The 15,176-nt window shown below is 37.6% G+C and overlaps 1 protein-coding gene across 1 annotated transcript in view; it reads left to right on the top strand.

Annotated features, from left to right (window-relative positions):
• Positions 1 to 1,874: 1,874 nt before the first annotated feature.
• Positions 1,875 to 15,176, top strand: part of LOC128659760 (oocyte zinc finger protein XlCOF6-like) — a 308,094-nt gene continuing 294,792 nt past the window's right edge. The window contains exons 1-3 of the mRNA XM_053713339.1: positions 1,875 to 1,934; positions 3,716 to 3,831; positions 7,403 to 8,785. Of these exons, the coding sequence (XP_053569314.1) occupies positions 3,813 to 3,831; positions 7,403 to 8,785 (1,402 nt within the window). The 5' untranslated portion in view covers positions 1,875 to 1,934; positions 3,716 to 3,812. The remainder of the gene's footprint in view (positions 1,935 to 3,715; positions 3,832 to 7,402; positions 8,786 to 15,176) is intronic.

Below are 15,176 nucleotides of genomic sequence, written 5' to 3'. Positions count from 1 at the left end.
CCTGTTTGCTAGTACAACTGAATTACTGTGTCACAAAATGATGTAGTGCTTTTCAAATAAAGATAGCAAGAGAATGAAGACACATTGATATTAGGAGTAAGTTAGAAAGTTGCTTAGAATTGCTGAATCATAAAAGAAAAACAAATGGATTCAGTGTCCCTTTGAGTGCTAAGCACTTTCCCACCTGGGTGCTAAGATTTTTTAATCTTTTTTTTTTATTTTTTTAACAATTTTTTTTAAAACTTTTTTTTATTTTCTTCAGACCCCCAAGACTTACTCTGTTGGAAAGGTTAAGCGATTACCTTTCCAATGGTGGGTCTTGGGGGTCTGTAGTTGCATAGATGCCTGAGATACAGGCTTCTAAGCAGCATGCCCCCTGCTCCTATACTTAACATTGTTAAGTATAAATAAAGTTGTGCGGTGACGTCACCACGCAAAATGGTAAGCCTCGGTGATGCTTGGCACTCTACAGGCATGATCGCCGGGGTAGGAGCGGGTGGGAGCCCCCAGATCTCCCTCAAGGTGGGAGAGTGCTAGTGATGGCTCTGAGCCGTCATTAGCACCAGAGTGGGAAACTCTGTGACGGATCAGAGCCGTCATTAGCACTCAAAGGGTTAAGTATCAGCCAATTAGAATCCTGTATTTCCCTATAGGTTTATAATTAAGTATCAGCCAATTAGAATCCTGTATTTCCCTATAGGTTTATAATTAAGTATCAGCCAATTAGAATCCTGTATTTCCCTATAGGTTTATAATTAAGTATCAGCCAATTAGAATCCTGTATTTCCCTATAGGTTTATAATTAAGTATCAGCCAATTAGAATCCTGTATTTCCCTATAGGTTTATAATTAAGTATCAGCCAATTAGAATCCTGTATTTCCCTATAGGTTTATAATTAAGTATCAGCCAATTAGAATTCTGTATTTCCCTATAGGTTTATAATTAAGTATCAGCCAATTAGAATCCTGTATTTCCCTATAGGTTTATAATTAAGTATCAGCCAATTAGAATCCTGTATTTCCCTATAGGTTTATAATTAAGTATCAGCCAATTAGAATCCTGTATTTCCCTATAGGTTTATAATTAAGTATCAGCCAATTAGAATCCTGTATTTCCCTATAGGTTTATAATTAAGTATCAGCCAATTAGAATCCTGTATTTCCCTATAGGTTTATAATTAAGTATCAGCCAATTAGAATCCTGTATTTCCCTATAGGTTTATAATTAAGTATCAGCCAATTAGAATCCTGTATTTCCCTATAGGTTTATAATTAAGTATCAGCCAATTAGAATTCTGTATTTCCCTATAGGTTTATAATTAAGTATCAGCCAATTAGAATCCTGTATTTCCCTATAGGTTTATAATTAAGTATCAGCCAATTAGAATCCTGTATTTCCCTATAGGTTTATAATTAACTGTAGAGCCCAGATAAACCATTGTCATTTAATATTAGTGTGAAGCTGCTATTTGCTCCAGTAATAAATATCACTCAGCTTATGGCCCTGTTGTATCAGTCTCATCACTGATCTAATGATAAATATCTTGTGATCTGCATATTATTTTATTTCTAATGAGGTTATTTTATAATACATTTCTTATTTCTATTAGCTGCACCTGTTTATCATCAGAACGTTTATCCCACTGATCTGTGACTGATTCTTGTTGTTAGTAAAGACCTTAGTAAGTGTATTCTGCACCTTCAGCTGCTGCTGTTTATGTCACATGATCACAGACTTAAAGGGACAGTGTCCTGTACATTTGGTTTTCACTTAAAATAACAAGAAACCTCAAATGTTTTTTCATCATTTAAATAGAACATATAATTTTCAACAACTTTCCAACTGACTTCTTTTATGATATTTTCTTCATTCTCTAGGTATCCTTTATTGAAGCAGCAGCAATACGATACTGGGAGCTAGCTGAGCACATAAGGTGAGCCAATGACAAGAGGCTTGTATGTGCCACTAATCAGCAGCTAGCGCACCATAGTGCATTATAAGCTTTGTCACAAAGGTCCCCAAGGGAATAAAGCAGATTTGATAATAGAAGGAAATGGGAAAGGTGTTTAAATTTGAATAATAAAGTTTAATTGTGACTTTGCTGTCCCTTTAATGCGTTTCTAATGACTTGTTTTACCGGTGTATAAAATAGTATAAAGTGTATGGGAAATGTCTCCTTTAGCTTTATTTTTATATAAAATAACTGTTTGCTGTTTGTAATTTATTTTCATTATTAAATTGTACACAGCCTTTTAAATGACCTGAGGCTCCGGCTCCTACTTAGCATATGCAGGAGATCACATTATATAAACATATGAGTCTGTTATTGGCTGAGAGCTGTCACATGGTACAGAAGTCTGTTATTGGCTGATAGCTGTCACATGGTACAGAGGCAGAACTACATTTATCAGAAAACAATCTACTGCTCTTTTAAAATCCATAGTAAGTTTTATTGTATTGTATTTTTATTATGCATCTGTGGTTTTGTAATTCTATATTTTATGTTCCTTTTAAATGGACTGAATTTGCCAAAAGAACATCTCGTTATATTATCACTCTATGTAAACACAAATGTTCTTAACTTTATCCAACAAAACAATTTAAATGAACATCTAAGTACCTATTAGTCCCACACCCCTATGTAGTGTGATGTAAGGCAACGCCGCATTGACCAAGAGAAGTTAAAGTACTGGGGGTGGAGCGCATGACAAAATGTCTGACAGTGAGAATTAGTAGGAAGTACAATACCAATACTGCAGTATCCAATTTAACAACTGATTTTAAACATTTGTTTCAAGAGAAAATATTGTTTCATATAAATAATAGAAAACAAAGATTATAATATATTTGTAAAGTTGTGATATGGCCTCACTTAAATATATTTTCTACCATTATGTTGTGTAGATCTGGGAAGATTCATATTTAATGGGCAATTATAACACTCACAGAGCTAACTGTACTAAATGCTTGTGCTGAATCAATAGCACATATGTAATAACCTAAACAGCTGATCTGTATCACATGCAATGTAATTATAACACTCACAGAGCTAACTGTACTAAATGCTTGTGCTGAATCAATAGCACATATGTAATAACCTAAACAGCTGATCTGTATCACATGCAATGTAATTATAACACCCACAGAGCTAACTGTACTAAATGCTTGTGCTGAATCAATAGCACATATGTAATAACCTAATCAGCTGATCTGTATCACATGTAATGTAATTATAACACTCACAGAGCTAACTGTACTAAATGCTTGTGCTGAATCAATAGCACATATGTAATAACCTAATCAGCTGATCTGTATCACATGCAATGTAATTATAACACCCACAGAGCTAACTGTACTAAATGCTTGTGCTGAATCAATAGCACATATGTAATAACCTAAACAGCTGATCTGTATCACATGCAATGTAATTATAACACCCACAGCGCTAACTGTACTAAATGCTTGTGCTGAATCAATAGCACATATGTGATAACCTAAACAGCTGATCTGTATCACATGCAATGTAATTATAACACCCACAGAGCTAACTGTACTAAATGCTTGTGCTGAATCAATAGCACATATGTAATAACCTAAACAGCTGATCTGTATCACATGAATTGTCATGTGTGCCTTTAATTATACCATACGTACAGTTAATCAGAACCATTATTTATTATTATCTGTCTAAACCATTTAATATACTTTTTACAGACACGGCCAGAGCACTGAGAGATATCAGGTATTGATGTAACTGGAGTGAATAAGGGAACCTTCTTCCTGAGCACAGACATTGGAGCCTGTTATCAGCATGAACTCATATGTGTTAGGTGAGTAAAATAGATATTATGCTAGGGGGCGGAGCCAGCTAGGAAAGAGAATGGACGCAACTCTGCAGAGCTCCCAAATATAACATAATTCAGGAGCTAAAAAAAGGCTATTAAGGAAGCAGGCAGGTTATAAAAATGTTACTGGACTATTAGCAGATCCAAGATAAGCTAGATCTTTCTTTATTGCGATCTTCCTACCACCTTCCTAAAGCTAGATTGTTTCCTTAAGGGAGGGCAGCCCAAAGACACCGAATAGCAAATGCTACAGCGCTAACCTGACCTCCATCTACCCCAAAGATCCAACAGGCCTCTGAATAACTACTCACAGAACTCACAGATTGAGCCGTGATAGTGCAGGAGCCATAACGTACTTGGAAGGTGTAGGAACAAACAGCGCAAAAACTTCCATTGCTGTCAGTGATGTCACAAGCTCTGAGGAAGACAGAGGTCTACTCTGGCGTGCTAGATAGCATTGAGAGCCACTACACAGATGGAACTCATTACTTTACTGAGGCTGCTCAAGTGATGGGGACACACAGCTACTGGAGCATCTACACAGACCACTCAGTCTGGTTACACTGTCCTATGGTAGTCACCTCTCTATATCGCAGACCGAAGGAGATCTTAGCCCCAGATGGCTCTGGTCATCTGCAGACCTACCTTTTTCTACATGGGCTCTGAAGCAAGCTTGCCCCAAGCTCTCTCTGCAGTTATCTACACCTTTAGTTGGATCTGGTGTGGGGTAACTTGATACTGCCATTAAAGTAATGTCTGTTCCATTCTAGGACATCGACTTCCCGATAACAGATCTCCCAGATGATGTTCTCAGGATCGGAAATAACGAGACTACCCTCCTTTAGAACATTGCAGAATTTGTTTTATCTCTTTGAGACTGTGGTACAACAAGCTTAATTTAGTTAGTACAGATTTACACTGCAGAAATATCCCCTCCTGTTATTCAAGTCACTCCCTAATCGGTATATCTTATATGTTGCTTTTGTACTGTTACTTACTGTATTACTCCTAGTACACTAGGAGTTCCTTACTAAAGGTTCCCTCAGGTTTAGATGTTACAGGAGTAGGTTGAAGATCTAATCTATTCCTGTATGCATCATTTATGGCACGTTCTGTAGATGGCATGCATAATAGCTCACAAGTTCATCATTGTTTATGCACTGTATTAACATCATTTGTTACTTGAGTTTGTTGCAATACTAATTAATATTGACCATGCACACGGAAATCATAGATCTGGTAGATTGGGCCACCTTTTGTTGTTTTTGAGTTATGCCCTTATTTACTGACTTTACTCCTAACTCACTTAAAAGGGCTATACTTTTATAACATAATTGCTGTACATACTCAACTGATGACAATATAGTTTGAAATACTGGTATAGTTACAAGCAGTGTTATTTATCCCATATGCCATAGGTTATGTTTATTTGGCTTGCCTATTTGTATTGCCATCTATTCAACTTTGACTATTCTTGCGTATAACTATGGCATCTACATTGGTAACCTTACATTTTGCTTAGCCCTGTATCGAGATATTTTAGTAATTTCACGAGCCATTTATATACAGTATCAGCTGTACTGTTACTTCGTTTATATCTATGCTCACAGATTTGCTGATTGCTGAGAAAGCCAATTTATCTATGGGTTTCTGTATTTAGCTACACTCTTTTATACACCTAGATTAATATAAGAGTAACCCATTACAGGTCATTTTTGTATGTTATGGGCAGCCAGGTCTGCTATAGTGCTTGTTTAGGGTCTGTCACTTATGATAGCATGCTTACAACTAAGGGTTTCTTCACAACATAAATAATAACAGTCCAGGGAGCCCTACATTTATCTGTTGTAGACTTATCATTCTTGGAAAATATTAAGATGCAAAGACATTCTATTTCTACTGTTGTAATATTAATATACTATTTCTAGTTGTAGTATTAATATACTCAATCAGTATATCTGTAACAGAAATTTTATAACGTATATTGTCGCTCAGCATGGAGTTGGACAGGCAGCTTAGACCTCATCAAAAACTAAACTCCATTAGCCATTAAGTCCTACTCTATTTAGGGGGGTGGAGATATTGGGTAACATCCCATAACAACATTACCTAACTCAGTCATTTGGGGAGTATACAGTAAGCTCAACCTTCATATATTATTCTAGGTACAGTTAAGATATCTCTGGTACTTATATTCACAGATATTTATTATGTTTGAAATAATTGGAATATCCTGCCCTTCAGAACTTAAGCAAATGCATTATTTGGATAGATGGTTTGTTGAACTGGTTCCATGTTTTTCATATAGTTGCGTGTTATGGTTGGTGAAACGTTACACCTTCACAACCCAGTGTCTCACGTAGTCCTGTTCATACTCAAGTTGCTATATTTACATATAGTAACATACGACCAAGATTTACACCTATCTGCTTTCCCCTCAAAACTTATATCACACCTCTAGCTCCTATCCACCCCTCACCATCTGTATCCACTACAGCCTCTTTCATTGGGATGAATTGCTGTTTGGCTGCTCCTTTTTGTTTTTGGTATTCACCTTCCCCCCCTTCTCATCCTAAAAGCGGCTTTTGTCCGCTGATTATTTTTTCAAGCGGTGCTTACCCGCTGTAAAATATGCAAACTTATATACTATTTAAAATATAAAAAAAATAGATATTATGCTGACTTTAATTACTGGGAAAATAGAATAGATCACTCATTAAACAAATATAAAGTATTATATTTATAGCTGCATCTTTTAATAACATTTGTGTCAGTGATAATTATAAAGAAGGAGCAACCCCCATTGGGCTGAGGCGAAGGGTAAAAAATACTACTCCCCCCCCCCTCTGTCCTTTTAGACAGATCATGTCCTACAACTGCCTAACCTCACCCCCTGACCTGTTCAGTACTCGGAACACCTACAACTCCACCTTCCCCTGCCCTGACCTCACTCATGGAACACCCATAACTACACTTATTCCTACCTAGTTCCCATGGGTGTAAGACGCACAACTCCCCTAGTGTTCCCCACCCAGAACCACCACTGATTTTTCTGTTTAATTTTACAGTGAGTGTTATTAAACCTCTAACATTTTTGGCTCTTTATATAAATCAAACAACCACACTCTCTCAAAACATCTCACACTGATGACTAGTCTGTGATGATTAAGACATGTTCTCACCCAACTGGTTGAGCATGAGCCGGGCAGGGCTGTATGTGCAGTTGCTTGTGCAATGTTAAATGAGGATGGTGGATGCCACCTCTCCTGCCCAGAATACAGATATACTTGTTCCCTGGCTGAGAACAATATCCACACGCACCTTGTTTAATGCGGCCCTATAACTTGTTTTCATCAGTAATCAGTAATTTAGGTTACTATGATGTAGTAATGTTTACATTCTATCTCATCCTTTTTAATTTGTGATTTACAGGTAAATAAAATTAAAAATACAAAACGGAAGACATTCTTTAGTATAAAAAAAATAATTTTTTTTATTGAGATGGATTATATTATAAAGAATAAACATTCTTATTTGTCTTCCATTTTTTATGTAGACAAACACGCAAATAGTTCATATCCATCCTTCACTACACGAAGCATCAGAATGATACCGCAAACTCCAAAAGTATTAGACACTAAGGACTATTCACAAACATTGGGGATATCACAGCAGATATTTAAAGAAGATGATGAATTGGCAGGAACTGGGCAGCAATCATTATGTACAGAGAGTAATTTAGTCATCAAACAAGAGGACAACATTTATGACTTATCTAGTGAAATGATTATCCCTGAGGATAAACCACAGACATTTACTGAGTTTTCAAAACCTATTAAAGAAGGGAAAAGTCTACAGTCTAACCAAATGATTCATACAAATAAGAAACCATTCAAATCTTCAGAATGTGAGAAAAGCTTTAGACGGAAGTCTCATCTACTAGAACACCACAAAATTCACACAGGTAAGAAACCACACACATGTACTGAGTGCGGCAAATGTTTTACACGAATGTATCATCTGAAAACTCATGAAAGGATTCACACAGGGGAAAAGCCTTTCACATGCACAGAGTGTGGAAAAAGTTTTACACAAAAGAGTGATCTGAAAAAGCATGAAATGTTTCACACAGGAGAAAAGCCTTTCACATGTACAGAGTGTGGAAAAAGTTTTACACAAAAGAGTGATCTGAAAAAGCATGAAAGGATTCACAGAGGAGAAACGCTATTCACATGTACAGAGTGTGGAAAAAGTTTTAAACACAAGAGTTATCTGAAAACTCATGAAAGAATTCACACAGGAGAAAAGCCTTTCACATGTACAGAGTGTGGAAAAAGTTTTACACAAAAGAGTGATCTGAAAAAGCATGAAATGTTTCACACAGGAGAAAAGCCTTTCACATGTACAGAGTGTGGAAAAAGTTTTACACAAAACAGTTATCTGAAAACTCATGAAAGGATTCACACAGGAGAAAAGCCTTTTACATGTACAGGGTGTGGAAAAAGTTTTGCACAAAAGGGTGATCTGAAAACTCATGAAAGGATTCACTCAGGAGAAAAGCCTTTCACATGTACAGTGTGTGGAAAAAGTTTTAAACAAATAAATAACCTGAAATATCATGAAAGGATTCACAAAGGAGAAAAGCCTTTCACATGTACAGAGTGTGGGAAAAGTTTTACACAAATGTATCATCTGAAAACTCATGAAAGGATTCACACAGGGGAAAAGCCTTTCACATGTACAGAGTGTGGGAAAAGTTTTACACGAATGTATCATCTGAAAACTCATGAAAGGATTCACACAGGGGAAAATCCTTTCACATGTAAAGAGTGTGGAAAAAGTTTTACACAAAAGATTAATCTAAAAAGGCATGAAAGGAGTCACACAGGAGAAAAGCCTTTCAAATTTACAGAGTGTGGAAAAAGTTTTACACAAAAGAGTGATCTGAAAACTTGTGAAAGGTTTCTTCCATTGTGAATCCTTTCACATGTTTAGAAAGTAGGGTTTCCACCTTTTGCCCAGCCGATTCTCTGGCACTTTGCAAATGGGTTTGGTTGGGGTGTGGCTAGAGGTATGGCTTCACACAACCTTAATAAAATAGATTTTACCATTTTTTGGTCTGCCATTAAAGGATTGAGTGTTATGTTTAATTAAATACACACACAACAATGATAGATAGATAGATAGATAGATAGATATAGTCAGATATATACAGTATGGTAGAAAGACTGACAGAAAGGTATATACATAAACAGAGAAACAGAGAGACATATATATATATATATATATATATAGTGGGGCAAAAAAGTATTTAGTCAGCCACCAATTGTGCAAGTTCTCCCACTTAAGAAGATGAGAGAGGCCTGTAATTTTCATCATAGGTATACCTCAACTATGAGAGACAAAATGTGGAAACAAATCCAGACAATCACATTGTCTGATTTCGAAAGAATTTATTTGCAAATTATGGTGGAAAATAAGTATTTGGTCAATATCAAAAGTTCATCTCAATACTTTGTTATATATCCTTTGTTGGCAATGACAGAGGTCAAACATTTTCTGTAAGTCTTCACAAGATTGTCACACACTGTTGCTGGTATGTTGGCCCATTCCTGCATGCAGATCTCGTCTAGAGCAGTGATGTTTTGGGGCTGTCGCTGGGCAACACGGACTTTCAACTCCCTCCAAAGGTTTTCTATGGGGTTGAGATCTGGAGACTGGCGAGGCAACTCCAGGACCTTGAAATGCTTCTTACGAAGCCACTCCTTCGTTGCCCAAGCGGTGTGTTTGGGATCATTGTCATGATGAAAGACCCAGCCACGTTTCATCTTCAATGCCCTTGCTGATGGAAGGAGGTTTGCACTCAAAATCTCACAATACATGGCCCCATTCATTCTTTCATGTACACGGATCAGTCATCCTGTTCCCTTTGCAGAGAAACACCCCCATGCTTCACAGTAGATATGGTGTTCTTTGGTTGCAACTCAGCATTCTCTCTCCTCCAAACACGACGAATTGTGTTTCTACCAAACAGTTCTACTTTGGTTTCATCTGACCATATGACATTCTCCCACTTCGCTTCTGGATCATTCAAATGCTCTCTAGCATAATTCAAACGGGCCCGGACATGTACTGGCTTAAGCAGGGGGACACGTCTGGCACTGCAGGATCTGGCGGCGTAGTATGTTACTGATGGTAGTCTTTGTTACGTTGGTCCCAGCTCTCTGCAGGTCATTCACTAGGTCCCCCCGTGTGGTTCTGGGATGTTTGCTCACCGTTCTTGTGATCATTTTGACCTCACGGGGTGAGATCTTGCGTGGAGCCCCAGATCAAGGGAGATTATCAGTGGTCTTGTATGTCTTCCATTTTCTAATTATTGATCCCACAGTTGATTTCTTCACACCAAGCTGCTTGCCTATTGCAGATTCAGTCTTCCCAGCCTGGTGCAGGTCTACAATTTTGTTTCTCATTTCCTTCAACAGCTCTTTGGTCTTCACCATAGTGGAGTTTGGAGTGTGACTGTTTGAGGTTGTGGACAGGTGTCTTTTATACTGATAACAAGTTCAAACAGGTGCCATTAATACAGGTAATGAGTGGAGGACAGAGGAGCATCTTAAAGAAGAAGTTACAGATCTGTGAGAGCCAGAAATCTTGCTTGTTTGTAGGTGACCAAATACTTATTTCCCACCATTATATGCAAATAAATTCTTTCCAAATCAGACAATGTGATTGTCTGGATTTGTTTCCACATTTTGTCTCTCATAGTTGAGGTATACCTATGATGAAAATTACAGGCCTCTCTCATCTTCTTAAGTGAGAGAACTTGCACAGTTGGTGGCTGACTAAATACTTTTTTGCCCCACTGTGTATGTGTGTGTGTGTGTGTGTGTGTATATATATATATATATATATATATATATATATATATATATATATATATATATATATATATATATATATATATATATATACACACACACATACACATTAGTAGATACAGACATATAAACAGATGGATAGAAAACAGATAGGCATAAAAAGATAGACAGATATATAAATAGATACAGACTAGTAGACAGTTACTTACATATAAACGGATTGACAAACAGACCAGTGGCATCACTAGGGGGTGCGGACTGCACCCAGGTGACACCCTCCAAGGGGTGACACCACCACATTAATTTAACATTCATTAATAATGACACAGTTTTTTTTTTCCTCCTAATGATGTGCTGGTGGTGGTGCCTTGCAAGATAGAATGGCCAAGGAGTCCTCCATGCAAAGGCAGATGCAGGGGGTGTTTAGCACAGAGGCAGGGGCCAGGGCTTCCCTAATTAAGCATCATGCTCGAGATTAAGTGACGTCATTATTGATGTTCGGTGCTGCGCTACACACTGGCTTTAACAGTCCTCCAGGCTGTAACGCTCAGCGACCCACAGTGCCTCCCCCATTTGAGGAATACTGTTACAGCAGAACAGTGGGTGCTAGAGTGGTCCTGAGCATCTCACTGGATTATCTCTAATTGCCAGCTACTGACTGAAGCCCGTTTGTGATGCACATGGATGGTTTATTTGTGGTTGTGCTTGAGTGATATGGAAATGAAGGGATCTGGTGCCAGAAGTGAGCAACAGCATAGTGCTGGCCGAGGGAGGAGCAGCTTTGAGTCAGCTCCAGTGTGACAGCCAGGGAGCACCATACACAACCAGGCGCAGTGCAGCTGAGCTGACAAGTAAGCAACTTCCATCCCTGTCTGTCGCTGTACAGTTATGACAGTGAGCGCTAACTGCATGCACTGCGCCACTGAATATGTTAGTGCTACAGATAGACGAGCCCTTCAGCACAAGTGTTCTGAATGGTGACATATTTGGGTTATTTATTTTCAGCCCAAATGTTATGCTATGGTGCTTGTTTATTAGGAAATGGCATTTGCTACATATATTGTGGATGATCAGAATATGGCATAACTATAAACATATGATGGATTTGTTATGTACTTGAGTTGTCAAGGGTTGAGCTGCAGCAATCAGTTCCTCTCTTGCAGGAATGTTGTCCCCACCCCCTTTCACTGGTCTGTCTTCCTCTCTGCCCACACACACACACACACATATATATGTGTGTGTGTGTGTTTGTGTATGTAAATATATATATTTATATATTTTTTTAAATTACTTGGGGGGGGGGGTGACACCATGAGTTACCGCACGGGTGACACCAAGCCTAGTGACACCACTGCAATAGACAGATATAGAGAAATAATAGATAGACAGATAACAGAGAGACATAGAACAAGACAAATAGACTGATATAAATAAACAGATAGACAGATAATAGACAGAAAGACAGATAAGTATACAGAAAGATGAGCAGAAAGAGACACATAAGGAAGATTTAGACAGAACTTGATGACAAAACATTTTATATTAACAAAGGAATGCATTAAAACATTATGTAAATGCTGAGACATTTTTAGTTACATTTTTTGCTGATACATATTTCATTGCTCAGAATAAAGTATATAAGTAATGCAGGTTCTTGTAAACAGACTAAGATCTACTGTGTAACTTAGAGGACAATTACTTCACTAGAGTTCCCTGGATGCTTCACTGATCTGTGTAATGTAACACTAAACAGCCACTGACCTCTCTGCCACATCAGTTTATTGAGGCTCTGTGTGACAGATAACTGCTGTGCCAAGGTGCCTGCACATGGGTGAGTTTGGCTGCTACTCTGACAAAGCTGCTGTTAGTCAGCTCAGAGCACTCTAAATTCCTGACCTCGCAGTTGCTGTAGCTGCCTGTAGACTTCCTGTTCCTGCTTGATTTATGAGTAACTTCCTCCTGCATCTGTTGTTATCGGCTTCACACACTGAAAGCCTACACGGTCCAGGTGGCAACGTTATCTGTAACCCAGACACATGACTCAAAATGATTTGAAACCCGGACAGATGGAAAAAAGGTTTTTATTGAAATCAGGTATCACAAAACATCAAATATTTACACACAAATAAACTTTATATACACAGTGTACAAACCTCTTTACAATTATCCTAAAAAGGACAAACTCTCTAAATAGAAGCATCAAAAAGAATCCTATTGTAAATAATACTTTCTAAATCCCAGTTATAAAAGCCTCAGATTGGAAGTGCTCTCCTGCTGTCCTTTGTGCCTCTATATATGTGCGCCTCAGTTTCTCTCATATCAATGTGATAGAATACAAACACCACACTGGAATATACAGATCTGTCCTCATACTGACCAGTTTACACAACCATTCACCACCAAAGCGCCCCCAGTGTTGTTCATTAATATGCCAGTGTTATTTATTTACATAGGGGAGGAAATTATTACATTTACAGAATAAAGGAGTCTTTATATGAATAGAGTGTTAGAGAATTATATAAACAAGAACATCAGTCTCAAATGATTGACATCTGGGGGAATATATTTAATGTGCACATCATGTGGATAAACCTTTTCTTTCATGTAATTGGCAAGAGTCCATGAGCTAGTGAGGTATGGGATATACAATTCTACCAGGAGGGGAAAAGTTTCCCAAACCTCAAAATGCCTATAAATACACCCCTCACCACACCCACAATTCAGTTTTACAAACTTTGCCTCATATGGAGGTGGTAAAGTAAGTTTGTGCTGAGATACCTGTGAATTTAAAAGAATTTATTGCTGATTCAATTCAGTCTGCCATCCCGCCTTCTAATAAACATAAAAGGTCTTTTAAAACTTCTCATAAAGTTGATGAAATTTCAAATGACCGACAACATACTGAATTATCCTCCTCTGATGAGGATCTATCTGATTCAGAAGATATTTACACTGACCAATCTTCTTATTTATTTAAAATGGAGTATATTCGTTCTTTGTTAAAAGAAGTGTTGATTACATTGGATATTGAGGAAACTGGTCCTCTTGATATTAAAACTAGTAAACATTTAAATTCTGTTTATAAACCTCCTGTGGTTACTCCAGAGGTTTTTCCAGTTCCTGATGCTATTTCTGATATGATTTCTAAAGAATGGAATAGGCCTGGTACTTCTTTTATTCCTTCTTCAAGGTTTAAAAAATTGTATCCTTTGCCAGCAGTTACATTGGAGTTTTGGGAAAAGATCCCCAAAGTTGATGGGGCTATCTCTACTCTTGCTAAACATACTACTATTCTTATGGAGGATAGTACTTCTTTTAAAGATCCTTTAGATAGGAAACTTTAATCTTATCTAAGGAAAGCCTATTTGTATTCAGGTCATCTTCTCAGGACTGCAATTTCATTGGCTGATGTTGCAACTGCATCAACCTTTTGGTTGGAAAATTTAGCGCAACAATTTGGATACTGATTTATCTAGCATTGTTTGCTTGTTTGAACATGCTAATCATTTTATTTGTGATGCCATTTTTTATATCATCAAAATTGTTAAATCTATGTCTTAGCTTTGTGGCTTAAATCTTGGAATGCTGACATGATTTCTAAGTCCAGATTGCTATCTTCTTCTTTCCAAGGTAATAAATTATTTGGTTCTCAGTTGGATTCAATTATTTCAACTGTCACTGGAGGGAAGGGAGTTTTTTGCCTCAGGATAATAGACCTAAGGGTAAATCTAAAGCTACTAACCGTTTTCGTTCCTTTCGACAAAATAAGGAACATAAACCTAATCCTTCCCTTCAAGGAATCTGTTTCCAATTGGAAACCTTCTTCAAACTGGAATAAATCCAAGCCATTTAAGAAACCAAAGCCAGCCACCAAGTCCGCATGAAGGTGCGGCCCTCATTCCAGCTCAGCTGGTAGGGGGCAGATTAAGATTTTTCAAGGATGTTTGGACAAATTCTGTGGATTCTGAGTATTGTCTCTCAGGGGTATCGAATAGGATTCAGACTAAGACCTCCTGTGAGAAGATATTTTCTCTCACACATCCCAGCAAATCCAGTAAAGGCTCAGGCTTTCCTGAAGTGTGTTTCAGACCTGGAGTTTTCAGGGGTAATCATGCCAGTTCCATTTCAGGAACAGGGTCTGGGGTTTTATTCAAATCTATTCATTGTCCCAAAGAAAGAAAATTCATTCAGACCAGTTCTGGATCTGAATATTTTGAATCGTTATGTAAGAGTACAGTACCAACTTTCAAAATGGTGACTATAAGGACTATTCTGCCTTTTGTTCAGCAAGGACATTATATGTCCACAATAGACTTACAGGATGCATATCTTCATATTCCAATTCATCCAGATCATTATCAGTTTCTGAGATTTTCTATTCTAGACAAGCATTACCAATTTGTCGCTCTTCTTTTTGGCCTAGCGACAGCTCCAAGAATCTTTTCAAAGGTT

The sequence above is a fragment of the Bombina bombina genome, chromosome 5 (genome assembly GCF_027579735.1).
Source record: "Bombina bombina isolate aBomBom1 chromosome 5, aBomBom1.pri, whole genome shotgun sequence".
NCBI classification, from domain to species: domain Eukaryota; kingdom Metazoa; phylum Chordata; class Amphibia; order Anura; family Bombinatoridae; genus Bombina; species Bombina bombina.
This window is presented reverse-complemented; position numbering and strand designations above follow the sequence as displayed.